This window comes from Diadema setosum, chromosome 16 (assembly GCF_964275005.1).
Source record: "Diadema setosum chromosome 16, eeDiaSeto1, whole genome shotgun sequence".
Lineage (NCBI taxonomy): Eukaryota > Metazoa > Echinodermata > Echinoidea > Diadematoida > Diadematidae > Diadema > Diadema setosum.
In genome coordinates, this window is record NC_092700.1 from 12722126 (window position 1) to 12744248 (window position 22123).

A 22123-nucleotide genomic window follows, 5' to 3' on the forward strand; every position below is an offset into this window, starting at 1 on the left:
TTCGGAGTTAATACTCATTAGAAGAACCCAAACTTGCAAGAAATACAGAGTGTAGCGTCTGCGTTGCATATACTACTTGTGTGATGTTAGGTGGAAATGTTTTGAAGAAAGTTTTAAAGTGTATTGAAAGCATAATATTGTTATCAATTGCCAGGTGAATCAAGCCATGTATCAGTCTCTATAAACATTTCGCTCTGGACAAACAAATCCAACCATTGTAGACAGCTTTCCTCTGCATGTTTAGATTGTTAAAGTTATGCTGAGATTGGAATATAATGCTGATAAACAGTCATTGTCACAGCTCTCGAGTCATAGAATCTTCATCATTTCACACTGTTTTACTATCAATTTTACCATGGCAGACTTCAGCAATGAACCATGCATAAATCAAGCTTATACCTGATATAGATTAATATGATTAACTGATGCACTGAGCATTACCAACAATATTTTTATCACTCATTGGATTGGACATGTGGGCAAAGGCAGCATAAGGCAGATCTAGATAGCTGGTTACTGTAACACATACTACTGTACAATTAGAAATGTTTGCATGCACTTTAATTTTGTGAATTTCATGAGAACCAAGATTTGTGAAATTAAAATGCACACAAAAGCTCTTGTCTACACTATGTACGTTGAATGCCAGTGTTAATTCACAAAAATTTCATGCCATGAAAAAGGCTGTCGGCTCCAATTTGCAAGACTTCATGCTGCAAAAATATCTTGCTTTACAGTATATGACATCCTATCAAGCATTGTCAAATATTGGGGAAAATTGTTGCTGTGGGTTGTTTCCAAAACTATAATGAATTATTTCCAGGGACATTTGTACATTTGAACAAAAAGAAACAAATACATGTTGTATGCTGACTTTACTCAGAATTGCATAGTTGCAAGGTGATGATTTATTTAACTTTAAGTGTAAGCTTGTTGAAATTCGATTCAATTATCACTTTAAATTCAACAAGGCTTCACAAAATTTATGAAATTCAGAGGTAGAATTCACAGGAATATTTGACCCCATATGCAGAAGACAGCCGGCGATCATATGTTGAATAAGGCAAGAGTGCCACAGACAGATATGTTGGATAGTCATTCTGCCCAGGAGAGAGAATGACTGAATACCAGTGGAATGTTAATGAGACTACTCTGAGATATTGCCCAGGAGGTTGGGATAAAATGCTGGGAAAGGGAATTGTGGAGGAGGATACACGTCAACGCTACTTTTCTATAGGAGAGAGAAAAAAACAAATATCTCCTAATTGCCAGTGGTTAGAAATCAGGAACAGATGACAAGTTCTCTTTTCAGTTGGTAATTTGTTCATGCTTTTACAACAAATGAAAAGACATCAATGTTTGTTAGTGGAAGATATAAATCACACCCAATCATTTGTTCTCCTGCCTTACTGGCAGAGCAAACCACACGACCCAACATGGAGATTTCTTTTTCATGGCTTGCAGTAAAGAAATTCCCCCATTGATATCTTTGCATTACAATGCCTTTCACACTTCTGTGTGAATATCTTTCCCACTCAACCGTAAAACCAAAGTTACTTTTTATCTATAGTATAATTAAAGTCTTGAAAACAACTTATCACAGCATTACACACAATGACCTCAAAAGATGAGACTTATTGCTGATGTCACCACTTTCTATTAAAGTTTTACCCATGTGTACCACATACCTGATGATATAACTATGCATCCTAGTAATGCTGCTGAAGTACATGTAGAGTCAGTTCATTGTGTTAATACTGCATTCTAATATACCTTGTACAAATTTGAAAACAGAGATTATACAAACCTGAAAGGAGGAAACAGCCAGAGTGGAGAGACCATCCACATAAGGACCATATATCTTGTGCTCCCTCACTTTCAGATTTTGTTTGTTTCTGTAAATAAAGAGGTGGGAAAAAAAAACAACAACAACACATTTTGACTCTTGAGATCAGAAAGAGTTCTTGGTATCTAAAACATTGGCTGCCTGTTTATTAAAGCTGGCTGACATGAATTGAAGAAAACTATTAGTCTTTGATAGTCTGCAAGCTCTGAATAATCCTAGGAATACACTATCATGTTGTGACTTTACTAGCACATTAGACTTAATACTTTGAATATTTCCACATTGATTGATATTACACTGTTATATCATACTGTGTTTTTTTGTGGTTTAATCATAAGGTCTAAAGGACGAGTTCACCTTTACATACATATGGATTTAAAAAAATGCAGCAATATCAGTGAAACACAGTGAAAGTTTGAAGAAAATTGTTCTACTGATAATGCTGCATTGCCTCAATCCAATGTATGTTAAGGTGAACTTGTCCTTTAAAACTGTCTTCTGAGTATGAGTAGGCTCATTTATTTGGCAAGATTAATTTAAGATTTAGTGAGCCTCTTCTGAATGTCAAATATGGGTGCCACTTCCAGAAATTCCGAGGAGGACATCAAGACCACTCCTAAAGTTGATTTTTGTGAAACATCACCTATGACCCTAAACAGAAGTAGTCTCATTATAATCTTGGACTTGCTGCATGTGTAGATTCTCATTATCAAATCATGGTGCCTGCTTAACATTTACCTGATGCAAGAAAATAGTTTCTTAATATTAAAGGGGACACACAGTTTTGCAAAGCAATCACCTTGAGTTTAAAGGTTATCTTTTTAAAAAAAGATTCACTTCTGATTTCTCTGAGTTATACCACTTCTTAATTTGAGCTAAGTTTGACACAAAGCGATTGTATATGATCAACAAGCAAATCAAAACAGAAAATAAGTTGCTACGATCATACCCTTTGGGATCCAGAAGGTCGCGGACCTTTTCGTTGTAAATCTCCATGTAGGACACCTCAACCTTGAAGGAGAGACAGTCTTCACTGGCGTCTTGTGCCATTCTCTCAAAGAGGGTATCACAAAGGCGGGGAATTATTCCTTTCTGATCCTCCGTTCCCATCATTGTGTAAGACTTGCCTGATCCTGGAGGGCAGTGTTGTAAAAACAGAAGCAGAGAGTATGGTTACCTTGACACAGGGAACTTCCTATAGAATGCCTACCCACTATAACAGTAACCACAAGAAATGACAGAAGATGTAGTGTAGTCAGCAAACCTGACACAAAATCTTTACACAGTGACACTGAAATGAGGAAAGCTGAGTACACCATCCTGAAGAGTGAGGTAACCATAGGAACAAGAATTGTAATACATTGCACACCAGAATTGCACAGAGAAAGAAAGATTGTGCAAATGCCTTAATTTTGCTCAGAGATTTCCTGATATCATACAATGTAGCATGACAAACTTTCCTTTGTATATGAATGTGGCGCATACCATCTTTTCACGATAATTCTTTTCCAAACCTGCGATACAAAAAGAAGAGACATTATATCCTTTCTATGTTCTCCAAGTGACAGCACATTCAGTACTCTTTAGAAATTAAGGGATAATGTCTTACATATCCTCAAAGTATTTGAAAAGCACTTCTCAGATCGCACATGATTTAAACATCCAACCATTCAAACTGACACTAATTTGTCTTCTATTTCACACTTTGTGAAGATGTTCACCACTTTGTAAGTGTCTGTTTCAAATCTCATGTCAGTGGAATGAAAGGGCTGCTAATGCTTCCTGTCCACTGGGAACGAACATCTGATAGCTTTTCAAGTATGAACAGGGTAACAATGAAATAGCATACTAGTTAGGTTGATCACCACTGTACATTTATGGAATTTCAGCCAAATATGCAACACCACACTTTCTGTAGTAGACAAATATTCCCGCAGAGATAACCAAAGCCAAGATAGATGCATGACAGCAGTGAAACACTGACCCTGTGAAATTTAACAGGACATGTTCCTCTGCTTAACTGGCCTCAGTAAATGTACATCTGTATTTTCCTCTGAAATTAGGAAACTTTATTTCCAGGATATATTTCATATCTGACAAGTGACATCATATATCTCTTTGTTGCAAGGCCTGGTTACTTTACTACATAGAGATCAAGCTTGAGCTAGGGAGAGACACAGCCAAGGAAAGATTTTAAACGAGCACCATGCTCATTTTTTTTTCTTTGTTTTCACATCTGTTGTTGTGCGCATTTTATTCAAACACCTTTCAAACACCTCCACTGAGGTACTACATAAGCACTTGCCAGATTGCTCAGGGCAAGTGAAAATGAAAGTCAGGCAAGTGTCTTGAAACAATAAAAAAAAAGAATTGCTTGCCCTAGTTGGGCAAGCAAAAAGTTTTCAAGCTACATTTTTTTCACTCCCCCCCCCCCCACCCTCAAAGAAAAAAAAAATCAAGTCACCCATGCAGTGACCCAAAGAAAATGACTGTTCACACTTTTTATTTCATTTCAGCAACTTTCCAGAATTAACATGAAAAAGCCCAAATCTTTAAGGGCAGAATTCTGACATACAGGAAGCATGGCTGGTTACCTGTTTGCCCATATGCAAATATGCATGCATTGTAGCCTTCAAATGCATTGTCGAGAAGATCCCGACCCAAGCAATTAAAGACTGTCAGCTGATCTGGAAGAGACACAAGAACAAGAAAATAATGCACATTAGAAATGGGTGAGACTTTCTTCACATAACATCTTATATGCACCATGTCTGCATAAAGAACAAAACAAAGTGCTGCAAAAAACAAAAAGCTCTTAATAAATCCTGAAGCAAGAATTTTGTCACATGACATGATTATTCATTTTTCAAGCAGTTTTCTCTACTTGTACATACAAAAAGCATATGATTATTAATAATGTTTATGTATGAGCCTCTGATACTTACTGTCTTTTCTTACACTTGACTGATTGGATAAGGAAATTCATCATATTTTCCCTAATATCAGATGTGTTTGGCTAAAAGAATATATAAGGAATATATAGATAAGAAAGAAAATGTCAGTGGCACCTGGGGGCATGGAAAACATTTACTGTTCAATGGCTGTCAAATTGTGGCTACTTGCAATTATTGTGAACGTGTTGACTTTGATGCGCACAATAACTACTTGACGTCCAGGATGCACAAAGACACACGCTTGAAGATGATGAAAATGTGTATGGCTAGACAACCTTTCTTTGTGTTATACCGCAGGCTCTGCCCAGACGTCATTGCCTGATCAGAAAACCAGTGTATGGTACAAGTGCTATTGTGATGACTTCACATGTATTTCTGTATGAGTTAGCCACCAAGTACCCATATGTAAAAAGTCTTATGTGTTACCTACATATGACAACATAAGGATGGGGATATGTATATACTTTTTTTTTCAAAAAATTAAAGTTTGTGGAACTCTCTTTACATTTTCATCATATAGTTCTATACATCTGACATCATAAACTGTAGTAGTCTTGTCATCTAGCAGTGACTGCGCAGAAATTTAACAAATTCATAACTTTTGAACAGATTTTCTGATTTCCTAAAACTTTTACTGCTGTGTTCTACTAATATTGCTGCATTCACTCAATCCATGATAAGGTGAACTTGTCCTTACCTCATGGAGTCAAAGAAACCATATTCCTGTGGTTTGGTGCCACATCTTTTAGTTATAATTATTCATTGTAAGAGTTTAAGAAAGTATGAGTTTAAAAGTAAAGTACGAAGTTATCTTTGATTCAAATGTTCTGTTTTGTCAGGCATAAGTGTAATTTCAATGTCTTGTTTAAGAAGTTTACGAAGTTATCTTTGATTCAAATGTTCTGTTTTGTCATGCATAAGTGTAATTTCAATGCCTTGTTTAATTTCTACAATTTCAACTATTTCTTGAATTTAGCAATATTTCTTTAAAAAAAAAAACTATTCTGTTTTCTCTAAAGAGGTGGCAAAGTTTTGACATTTCTTTCTAACTTGAGCAGCTTTCATGAATCTAAAGTACAGTAGGACTTTGATTATCTGGCCAGCGATTATCCAGATTCTGTACAATGTATGTCGGCTGGCTGACACATTTTTTTTTAATGTTTTCACAGAATTTCAGTGCCAAATCTCACTCAAAACAAAGACACGTTCAACCATTATCGTGCAAATACACGACGGGACATATTTTAATCATTGCAGCAAACTGTAACTTTCACGTCAGTTCATGAGATGATTACCTTACGTGTATGTCAATGACTGGTGCCGTGCTTGTCACTGGCACTGAGTGCACAGCAGTGGTTACAATGCAATGCAGTGGCAGTATTCAACAAGTCGCAATATTGATCTCATTGTTGGTCAACATCAATTAAACAAACAATACATGAAGGGACATAAAGGGATATTTTACTTATATTTCATTTTACTTGCCCATCATATATGAAGTATGAAACATGACAATGCTATTAGCATGCAGACAATCGTAATATTAGTGAATTGGTAATAACATACCACTAGCATGATATGCTAAAAAGTGTTGTATTTGAGCATTATCTCTTTTATGCGGTCAAATAGATTATAAAGAGGCCCGCCGGTCCCGACATTGCCGGATAATTGAGGTCCTACTGTATTTTCCCCTAATCTTTCTCCAAGAAAAAGCTATGCAGAGGTGCTGCTTTAATATTATCAAGCTGATTAATTAGCAGCCAAAGTTCCCAGGACTCTAAGGGCTAACTATGTGATAAATGTCACTGTCAGTTATCTCTCAGCCATGGGTCTTTCCTTCCCTCAGTCTACGTCTATGGCAAAAGACCTTGCCTCATTATAACAGTGCTACATTGTCCTTTGCTTTATCAACCAAGAGAAATAAGACAGGGACACTGTCTGAATCAGTTTGCCTTCACTTTATTTCGACATGTCAGACATGTAGGAAAGCTGAAATTGCACAAGAATGACATGAGGCCTCCATCCATTTCAAGCTTAATCGCTTATGATGGTGGTCTCCTGCATTCAATTATCTCTGTTGTTTACTGAAAAATACTGTATATTTTATTTCATGTTTCTGTGTATCAACATTGCTCAATGCAATCACCTATGTGAATCTATTTATGTACTGTTATCGATTCATTTCATTGCACTTGTTATTCTTTGTCTTTGTACTTTTTGAAGTTTGCATTCAAATTGCATTTGATTGAATGCAGAAATAAAAGCAAACAAACAAAACAAACAAACATTTCATTCACATTATCATGTTTGGAATAATTCACACACAGTGGATAATGTTTTAAATCAAATAAAAAAAAGGAAATAAAAAATTACATTGGCCAATATTACATTCAACAGAGAATTTACATCAATTCATGTACTGTACATGGATTCAGTAAATGCAAGTACATGTACATTATTAGTACACATTTAGTAAAGTCTAAAATAATTCTGGGGAAAAAAAAGCATTCAACTTTTGGTTAAATCCATCTGTCATCATCGCTGAATGAGAAGACTATACAATAATTCTTGATGTCAGAATAGGGCAATGATCTAAAGAAAATACAGATCTATAGGAGAATTCCACAAAGTTTCATTTGAAGAAAAGAACACATTCCTTCGACTTGTTATTAACATTATTGCCCTCAGCTTCTAATATTAAAGATAAATCAAGTGCTTTCTCATAATGCTGAAAATTGAAGAGTTGTTGATTGTCCAATTTTCCTCAAACTTCACTTTGCTGTGTACTACATGTACTAAACTTGTATTTCTGCATTAACTGAATCCACATACATTATGTATATCTGGAAGTGTTCTATCATAGTAAATCATTTACTCTCTAACAAATTTAATAATAACAAAGGTGTAGGCCTTTTGTAGTTTATACATGTATGTACAAATGTACACGCCTTCTTTGTCGATAGCCCCATCCCCCTTTTGTAACAAAGATACTACATGTATGTCAACTTTGTTTTGATTTACACATTATTGTATTCTACAATGTACATTAAATTAATCAGTTCTCACAGTTGTATGTCATCATATGAAGATTTCATGAAGCAAAATAAAATTTTCACAACGTAATATCATGGATAGACCCTTTGGTAAAATCAGAAAAAAGGCAAAGCAGTATTTGGCATTTTTTCCCTTTCATGCATTACATAAATCACATTTTCACGAGGATTCACTCTGGGTGTAGCCAAGTGAAAATGATACCAGTCTTTCAGGTCTCATCCTACACGCTTCATTTACACCCGCACACACCCAGTGTGGACAAAATCGCCCTCCAGTCACAACATGCATAATATAATTTGTGTGCTCCTGGCCAAATGTAGACTGAATCTATGCATAGACATGCATTGTGGAGCAAGGTCAATGTGCAAAGTCTGATTTACACACGTGCGCATTCACCCATAAAAATTGAAAGGAACGACAGTGAGCAACTATTTTCATTTGCTAGTATCTGGAACATAAAGTTTCTTTGTAATACCAATATGTAGAGAGAGTCAACTCTCTTATAGAGATCCACCAGGAAGGTGCCACCTCCCTGGTTTCATGTATACATCCAGGATTATTACTTCATTTTTTTTTCAGACTTCTTTTTTTTTTTACACCATTATCTTTCACTATCAAACAAAAAGAACATACCTTTTGTTACACTAGCTAAACTGTGGACTGCCACAATTTGCTTGGGGAAAATATAAAACCTGTTTTCAATATTTTTCTTCCAAGAGAAGAAACCACATTCAGGGGTGAGTCATATCCAGTACTTTCTCCAGTGTACATGTATAAGTTGCAGATCAGACAGAAAATGATCCTAATACAGTGATTTAATCAGTTACACAAATATTTGGATGCTTCACTAGTGTAAAACATTGATTAGTTTCTTCCATCAGATCTAGAGGATGTACCATTATACAATTTGTACATCCCATCTCCTCCAGCAACAACTCTTTTCTTTTGTAGATGCCTCATGTTCAGTATACATATGATCACCTCACTTTTCTGTCTACAAAACATAATCAATTCATGTTGTTTGGTGGGTGGAACAGCAGGTGTTCCAACAGAAATGTGATACTGGTACTCACAATGTGTGACTACTGTAACAGTCTCTGTTCGCGAACATGACAGCATGCATCATAGCCACAAATTCAGATGAGATCGTCATGTTTTCAGACGTGTTAACATCTTTTCTAGACAGGCCACACAAGCCGTGAAACAGGGGAACAGGTGGCAGAGTTTTCCAGTTCAGCCATTCCACACCTCACTTCTCACCTAGAACTTCTTTGCAGTCTAATATTTAGCTTGCTATATCATACAGCAAGGAGTCTGATGATGCTGGTATGGGTAACATTGAGAGCACATGAGTGAGTCATCCCCTTTCTTTCACAGGCTACCATCAGGCTTAATGCAAGCCAGTGACAGTGTCAGGTCATTTTATGAATCTGCATTGATCATCAATGTGTAAGATCTTGAGTTACTCACACAGAAAGAAAATTAGTAAATATATGAAGCAAAGAGACTATCAGTTTGAACATGTGGTGACAAACAATAATGATTAGCATTGAGTGAGACAGCAATGAAGGCATCAACACATCTTCAATTTTCAGGGTTAATTGAAGAGTATTTTGCTTGGGTGTCATATTTGAATAAATTATGAAATTTCATATTTTGTTTATTATGCAGGAAAAAAACAATGTTTTTCTATTTGAATACAACACATACCCCTCCATTTTTGTCTGAACTTATGACAGAAAACACAAAGTCACTAATAATACAATGAAGTGGTACCCACATTAACAACACTTCCAGCAAATTAGTTACACTGTATTCTGACTGCTTGAAAACACATCTCCCTGCTGGTTGATTAACCCATTGAGGATGAGTCCGGAGTACACTCAGGCAAATGTAGACGGGAAATGCATGATGTAGCAAAATCAGTTCGTCCTCAACGGGTTAAAGGGGCGCAGTCCCGGTAGTGTAGAGGGCACTGTTGATGATACTGCCAATCGCCGTTAGCATTGCTACGAAGATTACCGAAGTTCAGCTGTCATCAAGAGTAAAGTGCGTAGGTGTTGCCAAGTAACGTTGCCTTTGTTGTCTTCTCTGCGCATCGCGCAGTCTGTAGTAATGCCAGGGTGCGTGCATATGTGCTTGTTATTATGACATCACAAAAGAAGTTTGCTAAAGCTGTCATCTCCCTCAGCCAAATCATGAGCCGAACTGTGATCCGACCACTGACTACAGTGAATCGGACTTCTTCGGACTCAGGGAAAGTGGGCCAAAGCGTAAGCGCTAAAGAGGAGTCAATAGCGTAGGTCTCTATAGGAAACTTGCACTGTGCGCCCGCGTACGCATTTGACTAAAACACCGGGACCAAGCACCTTTAAACAAAGTCACTACAAAAATGTGTTAAAAATCAGTTAAAGATGCCTAAACATAATGGATATGTGATGTCAAAATGGATATCATTAACATTTTGGATGTCAAAACCTCTAATCTTAACTTATTGTCTCCCGATCAATGAGAATGAAAAAACAGAAAATGCATACCACATTTTTATTGTGGATTCCTTACAACTACACCTAGACTGAAAATATATAAACTGTCAGTTGATCCCTTGAACTCTTCTAAACCAGGGTGCTCCTCATCTTTATAGATGCACTCTTTTGAGGAGATGGTAAAAGAAAAAAAATGACAGGTAAGATCAGACAGTGCAAAAGACTGTCAGCAGAGAAAATTATTCATAAAAAACAGGCTCAAGTCTTTGAGATATTTCAACTTTTTGAAGGTTGGTCTTTCCCCATAAATTTGAAAATGAACTTTCAATGTACACATCTTTCATGAACAATCCATGTCATAAAACTCTTTCTCGGACAAATATCTCGAGTGCACACTTTGCACAAAACATGAGAACTATAAAATTATACCACAAATATCAGAAACCATTCTATAATTATACTTCAGTCTCCATTTATCATCTCTCCTGGGTAATATAAAGAAGGCTTTGGAAACAGATTTCAAAATGGGGTTACCTAGACTTTTATTTGTGCATCAAAAGAATACAGGCAGGACATTCATCATCTGGATCATTCAGCAGCTACAGATACTATGTGTAGTATCTGAATTTGTAATAAATCAACTCTGTCTGTGAGATAGAGTACCTGTCCTGAATGGGAAGCATTTCATATTGGAGGAAAAGGAAAGAAAAACTTCCTGGGTAGATGGCATATGCCAAAGGAAGTGTGATTGTATAGTTCAGCGTCAAACTGACTGTGGGTTTCCTATGGTACATGTAGAAGACACACCAGGGCCCTGTTGCATAAATAACCTGAGAAAAACTTGGGTTTGAGGCGGGTGCCTACCTGAGTTTCATGGTTAGTCAATTTCTCTGGTTAAAAAAAACTAAGGTTACGGTATATCGGCTTTCTTTTATTCAAATAAACTTGGACAAGGATAAAACGTGGAAGTGCTAGTGATTTTCTCAGTTTTACGCTCCGTGCGCAGCTAGCGATCACCGCTACGCGCTGTCTAAATGTACAATGTACTGTAGTACATGACAGTATCGCGCTACATGCTGTCGCTGCCACACAAACATGTAACAGTTAGTACGAGTAGCGGTATGTCCGCTAGCGGGCCTGCTACAAGCTTCCCGATAGCCAATCTGTTTTTGGAAATAAGTTATGAGTCAGGCCTTCTATAATTTAGAACTAGATTGTTCTAGAGTCTAACGTTAGATCTAGTTCTAGTATGCGTCTAAAACTAAAGTGTCTAATGAGTAGATTCTAACTAGTCTAGGAAGTAAGAACCTAACGTTAGCTGGATCTAACGTTAGATCGATTAGATACTAGTAGGCCTACATTGATAAAGGTGATACTATAGATAGAACTAATTTATAATTAGAGAACTAGATCTAACTGTTAGGCCTAGATCTAGTAGAGTCTACTAGCTGTTGTACTGCGATTCCGACTCCTGCACCGAAATCTTCCCAGATAACGTTAAATTGTTTCCAGAATGGCAGCCTTGGTAGCTCTGAGTGTAAGTGGGGCTAACCAGAGAAATTTAGATTTAACCTTTGGTCAGACAGCTATTAAGGTTAAATAACTTGAGTTTCTTGAACATTAACCTGAGAAAAAAACTATGGTTAAGTTTTTTAAATGCAATAGAAAAACTCTGGTTAAAAATTCTTAACCAGAGTTTCTGGATTTAACCATGAAAAAAACTCTGGTTAAGGCTTTATGCAACAGGGCCCAGGTGCAATTCTTATTTACCTTGGCATACACTAAAAGTATCTTTTGTTTACCTCTAGTGACTCCAGGAACAAAGTTCTACATTGATATGTCACATAAACACCTATTTCATGGTGGTTTCATTTTTGTGATGTTAAAGAATGATATCGCAAACTTAGAGCATGCTGAAGTACGGCTTCTGCATACAACGGATGTATTAATGTATGTACTGTAAGTGTGGAAATATTCATAGTAAAAATGCATTTTTCATGCAGTAGGCCAGATTTAGTACAACCTATTCCTACTGGTTTGAATATTGCCAGTTTTACACGAAGGAAATACTTCAGTGAGGAATGCATTATTGAAATATAATATCACTCCTGGTAATAGTAACTCTTGGTATGACTACTATCACATGGTACTGTAGGCCTATATAGGCATGTACACCCTTTGCAATGGGTGGTGGCACTGATTACATGAAATGAAGATCTACACTAGTCTCCACTGTCGGGCGAAAGCTCGGTGGTCAGCAATGAAAACATCTCGACGGAAGAATTTCGTGAATGTGAATAATTACGCAGTACCCGCTGCATGCTATAAGGATTAGAACCAACACTTGCTGTCTGGCGAAAGCTCAGTGGTCTAGTGGAGATGATGCCTGTCCGGTGATCAGGAGGTCGTAGGTTCGAATCCTGCTCAAGTATACGTGTACGCCCATGATTTTTTATCATGGCTACTACTAAAACACTGATCAATTCAGTGCTTTATTTACGTTGATGTAGGGCAATTTGTCAATCAGTTGCAATGAAAACATCTCGACGGAAGAATTTTATAAATTTGAAAGTTTCACATCATATACCACGTTATAACTAAAAAACAATTCACTTCAAGATACTGTTACTGCTCCTCAGCTGTTACAGTGTTATTTTTGCGCACAGGTATTTTTGCGATTGAGGTCACAGACACTTTTGCGAGAGGTTGTTTTCACGAACTGACACCAAGACTATAGCAAATGTGGTATTACCATAGTACATTGCGACATTTTTGCGTGTTGTTAGGTTTGCGGTCCTACTGTCATTAGTTTGTTTGTTTGTTTGTTTGTTCATTTTCCATCTGTGAAGACGGCTGGATAGCCCATATTCAGCTACGTTAGGCTGGTCTTCCATGGGTTCCAGTTGGATGTGAGGTGGGACCACTTCACTGGGTTAAACACCCTGCTCTTTGCGATGAATGAATGGAGCGGGATCTTTTACGTGCATTAGTTGTTACTCTCTCATACACGGGACCTCCATTTTATGTCCTATCCGAGTGTTTTGCCTCTTGCTAGAGGGGACGGTATGCTTACACACAACATTGCTCAGTCCAGACTCGGGTTCGAACCCGGGCCGCGTGATCGTGAGGGAGACGCGCTACCGACTGAGCCAACTCACCGCCCTAGTCACCCCCCCCCCCCAAAAAAAAAAACAACAACAACAACAACAACAACAAAAAAACAGCTTATACAGTAGAACATATTGGTGTGCAAGTTTCATGCACAAAATTCAAAAGCCTGGAGCAAAGGCTATGTTCTATGTATGTTGACTATAAATCAAAATAGTTAGGGACTACCCTATGGATGAGAAGCTATGACAGCTTCTATAAGGATCTACACTGTGACACTGATATTGCAATTGCTTATCAAATGTCAAGGTCCAGAGACATATTGAAAAAAAAAAATCATGATCATGAAAGCATCACTGATGATCGCACCAGTTCAGCATGAGTGTGATGAGATGACAGCGTTGCATGACTGTCGTGCCCTATTCACTATCCATTTCATAAGCAAATAGTAATTACGAAACGAAGCCTTAGGCTACAATGTAGGTTAGAGAGCATTGGAGCCTGACAATTGCTCATTAACAATGTCACTGTCTCCCTCAACTCTCCTGCTTGGATATGGGTGACAGTCAGACTAGACCTCACTATCAAAATTAACCTTTTTTTTTTCTTCTTAAATCAGAAAGGGGAATCCTCAAAATTTAGTGGGAATCCTCAGTGTTCACCATGGAACAGAGCTGTGATAAAAATGGTGGGTCTGTACACAGCACCTTTTCAACTCCTGCTGGAAGAGAACAAGCCTGTCTTTCACACATCACCCAGGCTGTCTGAATTTCATAATTCTCTGTGATTGAATGAGATTTGTTCCCGACAGCTAGTAGTCTGCATTCATAGGCCCAAAGCAAGTTATACTCCAGGGCCCCATGTCATAAAAGATGTTAGGATGTCAACTCTTGCTGGAATGACAACTTCCCATAGCAACAGCCAATCAGGAAGCTGCATTCTCCTCATTACCATGACAATAACCATTCCAGCAAGAGTTGTTATCATATCAACTTTTTATGAAATGGGGCCTAGATATTTTCCAAATGTTCACACATATAGGTCCTACACAGTGATGAACAGCTTTGAAAGCACGCCACCTCAAGTGATAGTTTGTTTTTTTACTTCTACAAGACGAAAAGTGGCAACTTAATGTTATTTCCACACTTGCATTAACTTGAAGGAAGCTCAAATCATGATTGAGTACATTTGTATCAAATCTGAAATCACATTTATTGAACAGAAAGTGAGTTCAATGCAAGATATGTTTATATAAAACACTGCATTTGGGGCAAGGCAAATTTTGAATATCAATACATGTTTAAATGTTCACTTTGCAATGCAGAGCAGCATCCCAAATATCATGTCAATGCTCTAATTCAAGTTCTTTTGGTGCAAGCACCTTAGAACATGTCATGAAATTTATCAAGGAATCATCTATGACACATATGACAAACATAGCATAATGATATCGTCGGTTAAGAACCTAAAGGGCTCTATCACAATTTTGGAGGTATTGAATTATTGGCATCATGTTGTAGAGCTTGATCTCCTCTACATTATGGTGTAAATTTTAGATTATTTTCATTTTCAGTATAGAATGGTTACAAATTTAAACCACAAGGCTGCTTTTTTACCCTACATTTGGAATGATGCCTATAAATCTACCCACTTTTGATAAAATAAACTTTTTATTTCATGAATATTGATAATTTCGTTTTTTATTTACGCTCAAATCTTAGAACATAATAATGCCCTTTTGGTCTTCAGCTGACAATATGTATTGAGTTTTGTTTTGTTTTTTTGTATTGTGTATCCACAATTTCAACCATGGAGAAAAACATATAACTTATTAGATTTCATTTCAAAAATACATAATGATTTCAAAAACAAATCTTGATATCTTTGTAAAGAAATACTTGTAAACAAACCAAACATTGTACAATCAACATACAGGTACTTCTTCCATTTCTAGCTTACAACTATTTCATTCAGGCCCTACACATTGGATTTCCAAACATGATGACCTTGAAATATTATTTGATTTCATAAATGACAAGTATAGAGATATAATATTGTAGCTGAGATTCATCTTTCAAGATTGATTTGATTATTACCAACCAGATGTCATCACTGCTGATAAATGACTCACACAGTAGTATCACTCCACCAGCCAAAATGTGTTCACAAAAGGCCGACAGCATATCAGTTTGGGTCTCGACACAGGTGTCTGCATGTTCAGACTAAGAGTTAAATCAAATCCTGCACACCCCTGGCATGACTGTAATACAGGGATCCCTCTCTCACACCATGCCTAGTGGGGTTCAAGGTGAAGACTGCAACAATCAGTGAGCACACACTCTATGCCAACCTGTTCTCTCTCTTCATCTTCTTTTCTTTATCAAATTTGTAAGTCTAATGTTATTTATTATCATACATTTACATGCATCCTGGACTGCCTGGTAAATAAGGAAAACTCTATGCAGTGAAATACTTCTAGTTATCAAATGATGTCAAAATCGGCTGTTAACAAAGGTCTGTGATTGTGGGAAATGTGGGATCAATAACGGAGGCAATTCTACATCAACGGAGGCTCTACATGTATGTGTCATCACTCAAGCTTTATACCCTGGTCGATTTGATCATCAGATTTCAGTCATGAGCTAAATCACCAAGTTGTACTTATATACAAAGAACAAAATCTGAATCATTGCAAATCCAAACTAGAATTAAAGATTTTACAGTTATATGTTTGTGTCACTTTGAATTTCAGTTCAACTTTAAAAGGAACATATTTACAGTATGTGATAGCTGCATTCCCCTCTAACACTCCTGTCATACATTGTAAACAAACAATGTAGCACCCTGTAATGATATCAAGTCATAATACCAACAATGTATACAACAGATCGAAAGAAAGTAGATAGATCTATAGATAGAGAGATATATCTATAGATACATGTAGATAGGTTATAGATAAATAGATAGATCTGTAGATAGATAGATAGATAGATAGATAGATAGATAGATAGATAGATAGATAGATAGACAGACAGATGGATAGATGAGATGTCGATAAGTATGCAATATATTGTGTTGACAATTTTTTTTTTTGACAGCTGCTGCTTTGACTGAATTTGAAATCACAGAGAGTGTGATATTTGGTCTGTGATTTTTGTCACACTGTCTTTTATAGTCACTGAATGAAAACTACACTGTACATGTATACAGAGCTTGATGCGTCATCACAGTTGAAGTGATCGTGGGGACTGTTGTTGTCATAGCAACAAGAGTGTGACTACCACTCATCCATTAAGATGACACAAAATGGGCATCAGATCCACAGTTCAGGGTGTTTTACAGACACATAACTGTGCTTGAAAGTTGGTATTACTGTGCTGACAAAATGTGATATATATATCATAGAGAATTTGTTCAAAACATATACCAAGATTGAAACACGTGGTCAAAGTGGTTAAGTGGTCTTAACAGGTCACATGACCAGGTCAGCCACACAAAAGTACTTCCATTTTGCCATACTGGATGCTATGTACACTAGGTACCAGTCAGATAGATATCCTCACTGCTAGTTCATTGGTTTGACTACCTACAAGTGTATGTTGAATATGTTTGTAATTGTGATAAATACAATATGATTCTCTACTAGTGGATATCCATGTAGCACACAATTTTCACACAATAAACCAAAGTCATACCACCACAACTAATTTCCAGAAGAAAAATTACCATAAACATAATCATTATATTGAATCACTAAAGGGCATAATATCATTCCAACACTCATCCTTGAGCAGCAATTGTTACACTCCACCCACAGTGGCGGGGACGACAAAATTGTAAATCGCTTGTGAAATAGGTGCAATAATGGACAGGCCCACAAGCTAGACACATGCTACCGTTCAAAAGACAAAGGGCAGCGACAAGCCATAGGTGGGAGGAAAATGATATGCCCCATCCTCACCGACACATCCTGAGGACTGCATACCACAATCAGCCTACACTGTAGTAGGCATTGCAAAGCATTATTCATGTGGTATGTCTACGCTTGATTCACTCAACGGTACTATCAGTTCACACATTTCTGGCTGCAACAGTAAAACAGGTTCACACAAATCATATTTTCTTTAGTGTTTCCAACTGATAAATGTCTGGTACCTCATGAAATAATGTCCTTCCAACAGACTCTATCTCAAGCGTGGTAATATTAGCAGTCAAGTTTCACTCCTTGAAATCAGATTGATGTATACAGTGTATTTCTGAATAACTGAAGTGCAGAATAACCACCCTTTTTGCTGTTAATGACAAGATATCTTCAACAGCAATCTACATTGTACATGCATGCTTTTCAAAAGATGAACGTTTGTGTAAATGTCACCAGTATCACATGATATACAGTGTACTCTCAGCATGGCTTCCATTTCATAGCCTGAGTTTGAAGGATAAAAATCTTTAAAAATAGAGAGCCAACTATGGAAATACATTGTGTAGTTAGGAAAGAGATATAAGTGTATGTACGCATGGAACTGTGCAGTAAAGCATTAAAGCATAGAAAAGGACATATTCACCCACTGAGTTCATGTATAATTTGTATATATTTAGATAGTATTTAGATTCAAACACCTTGCATGTCATAGTGATGGCCAGTAAAAATTCCTGCAATATTCATTATTTTTCTTTATCATAATGTATATTCCTGCTGACAGCTTACAGTGAATATGTTTGAGGGGGAGGGGGGCTTTACCAAATTCACTTTCGTTGAGTATTAAAGTTTTGTTTGTCTACTTTTTTGTCCATGTTAACAATTTAACATTTGTTTCATGACTCTGAAAACAATACAGGATGAACTAGGCCATGTCTAATGTTAGGTGCATGCACTTTTGACATTACCTTGCCAATCTAACAAACACGAAACCTTCAAATAAAGCACCCAAAATTAAAATGTTAGTGCAATGTTAGTGACTCAAATTTTTGTTGACTGGCCAATTAATGGTTGAATTGCTGTGATTACGGGTAGCATTGGATCCCGAGGACAGTTAGAAGGGGAAAATAATAACCATGCATACACAATGTAGGCTACATTTTTGTACATTTCTCTGTGGTGGCAGAGTGACATCACACTGAAGTAAAGCACATGAACACAGAGAAATGGACAAGTATAGATGAAGCTGGATTTTTATCATCAAATTTAATAGCCATACACCTTATACTTTAAGCTATAAAACTTATAGTCATTACATTATACCAATGTGAATAATAGGAATGCTGCAAAACCATGTGTATTTTTTTGAACAGGCTATAGGGTGGCTGGAATTCACAATTACAGTATAACAAGCTATTTATCCTGTTGAACTCTGATCACTTTGACTATGTCCCTGTAGGTTACATGTCTGCTGTCTGAATATACCAGACCCTAAGCATCACACTCTCCCTTTTTTTTTTTTTTCAACTGAATGAGGGAGCAAATGTGATGCACATCTATGCAATGTACATTGTATCCATACTGTATACACCGAATATTTCATGAGGTTTTTATTTTTCGCAAATTTCGCGAGTCAGGTGTGAAAATATTGACTCTAATCCCGATGTGAATGTGATGTGCACAAATACATTTCTCTGTTCAGTACAGTACTCTATTGAAGCGAATTTAGCCACTCACAAATTGTCAGGAAGTCCCGATTCGCAAAAATTTAGACTTGCAAAATATAATACGGGAACAGGAAATACATGTATATCTTCAGACTTTACAAATAGATCTAGATTATATGAAATATCATATCTATATATCATTCTGTAAAGTCTAAAGATACATTATATAATTTCCCCTTGCTGAGATATGGTTAAGCACAAATTGATGCAACAGTCTGGGAAACACTGCAGCCATTACTGCCAACAGATGGAACAGCAGAAATTCCTACAATAGCAAATTGAATATGACTGATACTCTGTGTTATTACTCATGCCTACTGAAATGAAGCAGCAGACAATGGGCAGCAGACAATGAACACTACAATGTATGCAATTGCCAGATAGTGTGGCTGCTGTAATGAAGAGTATGAATCATTCACACCAAATAATGTTCACATGTGTTTGCATTCCACCATGTTCAATCTCCATGCATCAAGCACAATGCAGTGAAGAAAAACATGTTGAGAGGAGTGATGTACAAACGCAACTGAGCAAACACACGTCTACTCCCGCAGGGCTTCAAAAGACATAGTAAGGTCAATAGAGATGTAATAGCACACACCAAGTTAAGCAACTACATTTTGTATATCATTTTCTTCAACACTTCAAGCATATCTGGTTGTATAAAAAGGGGATACTTACAGATGTACTTGAAAAAGGTAAATAATAAGAGTATATCTGTATAAAATGCTTATCAAGAGTTACAATGTATTATCAAAGTGTCTCATTTTGAAGCATTTCATTATAAAAAATTGCTCATACATGTACATGTATGACACATAACTTTGGTCTGGTGACTTCTAATGTGGATAAAACTTTTACTGATCCAAAATTTACATTCAAAATATGAAGCACTTGCAATGTGAACATTGGATGTGTAGAATAGCCAAGATCAGATTGACTATAAAGTCTGAATTGAGATAATTTCATTGGATTTTCATGTATCATGTACATCATCTATAAAGAGTAATAATATGAATCATGCTATTAATGTAATCCTTTGATATGTGTAATTTCCGAGTCCTAAAACCACTACATTGTAAAGTACATCTTCAGAAAGATTAGTCATCCTATTGCAATCTAGCCCACAATACTTCTCCCTCAGCACTCTAGTATCTTGCAGAAAATGGCAGTTTGCACAATTTACCATGTACCGGTAGATGTATTACAATAACATTTCCATTGTACTCTGTCATTGTTTGACAACAGAGACTCATATATCTGGGGTACTGTAGCATTGGCATCATTGAATTCTTTCACATCAAACCTTCATAATTTCCAAACAGTTAAATTCTAAGCCTTGGTTTAGATAGTTTTTTTGGTTTGTTTCATCAGAATGGTTTCATGGGCCACTATTATATTTACCCGCTTGCTCTGCAATTAAACTCTCTCCTTGTGCATGTACACCAAAGGATGGTAAGATTGCACATTGTGTGGTTCTATGGGAGTCTGCAGATTGAAAATACCATGCATTGCTTATCTCCACTGTCCCTAACAAATGTATTTCATGAAGCCCTAGCAAGCATATGCAGCAGCATCTGTTATTGATTGACAAGATGAAAATAATCACAGTAGAGTATATATTGACATTGGATGGCAGTCAGGTCATACTGGCGACAACTGCTACAAATTTCTTGATATACATAGCGGACGCTCACTTTGCCAATTCTAAGTTCTGTCACAACCTTTTCAGATGACAAGTAACATCCGATTTCATAACTACACCAGAAACTTTCCAGCCAAAAATACTTTTTTGTTTCACAAAGACATTGAAGTATCTTAAGAAGTTTCTTGTTCTTTACTAAATGCTTTCAGATGACATTTTAAACAGCCAAGAGATAAATGGTCTCCTTTTTCATGCTATAGTACATTTTACATGTACACCATCTATTGGCACAAACTATATTGTGTGGTGAGATGTTCACTATATCAGCTCTCTTTAATGAAGCTACAATGTACATATGTACAATTTACAATGGATTCCTACGTTTACTAACCATGTCTCCTCATGTCTCCTTGACAAATAAAAATCACACATAGTCTACCTGTTGACAAGACAAGACTTGAAAAGAAATTGCCATCTCCTTGAGGTAGGCCCACTATACTTGTACACTGAGTGAACCATAGATTATACAAGTTTTTATAGACATATGTATGTAGTAAAAGTGTTCCTCTTTTCATGACCTGAACTTTCTGGAACAGACAGCCTTCTTGCAAACAACCACAATCACCCCACACTCACCACCTTCCCTCGATCCATTCCACTTTGAGAGGCTTGAACATTTTTAATACTCACCTAACACCTTTGTTGACTTTGTTCATGTATTCACAGTTCTTCCACATCTACCTAAGTTAACCACATACCGGTACACTTGTATTTAAGAGCTCTGCATGTAGACACATTCATTCTTGTATCTCCTCCCCCCTCCCCCACCAAAACACACACACACACACAAACACACACACACACACACACAGACAAACAACCACATAATGGCACAATGACCAGAGAACTCAACATTTTCAGGTTCTGACCCAGAAAAAAAAAGGTAAAATGGCATACTGAGGAACTCCAACGGTCAAGGCAGCCACATTATTGCTAGTTAAGGCATGTGATCAGTTTCCTTAGATGGTTAGACTCTGTTTACCAACTGGTCTGTCTTCTAATCTCCTCATAGTTTATATTCCTATCTTTCTTCACAGTTGATATTCTCTGGACCCCTTGGCTCCCCTCTTTGTCTACCACTAATCTTGACTGGGTGTCCCTCCTTCTGTTTTCTTCACTCCACCATAATCTCCTCTGTCTCCTATCTCTCTTAGGTTTCTGCTTTATGTACATATATTCCAGAAGCACATATTCCCCAGACAAGCCAGTATCTTGTGGCAGTAGAGATGATGGCGTGCTATTCTCGTTCACTGCAAATCTCCTCACATCTCACTTTCATCCCACTCTGCCATTGCTCCTCCACACACTGCAAACCTGTACACTA

The 22123-nt window shown here is 37.0% G+C and overlaps 1 protein-coding gene across 1 annotated transcript in view; it reads right to left on the reverse strand.

Moving 5' to 3' along the window:
- LOC140239567 (kinesin-like protein KIF13A) overlaps positions 1 to 22123 on the reverse strand; it is a 100478-nt gene that overhangs the window by 72014 nt on the left and 6341 nt on the right. The window contains exons 2-4 of the mRNA XM_072319399.1: positions 4441 to 4533; positions 2796 to 2979; positions 1808 to 1895 (exon numbers count right to left, since the gene is read on the reverse strand). Coding sequence (XP_072175500.1) covers positions 1808 to 1895; positions 2796 to 2979; positions 4441 to 4533 — 365 coding nt within the window. The remainder of the gene's footprint in view (positions 1 to 1807; positions 1896 to 2795; positions 2980 to 4440; positions 4534 to 22123) is intronic.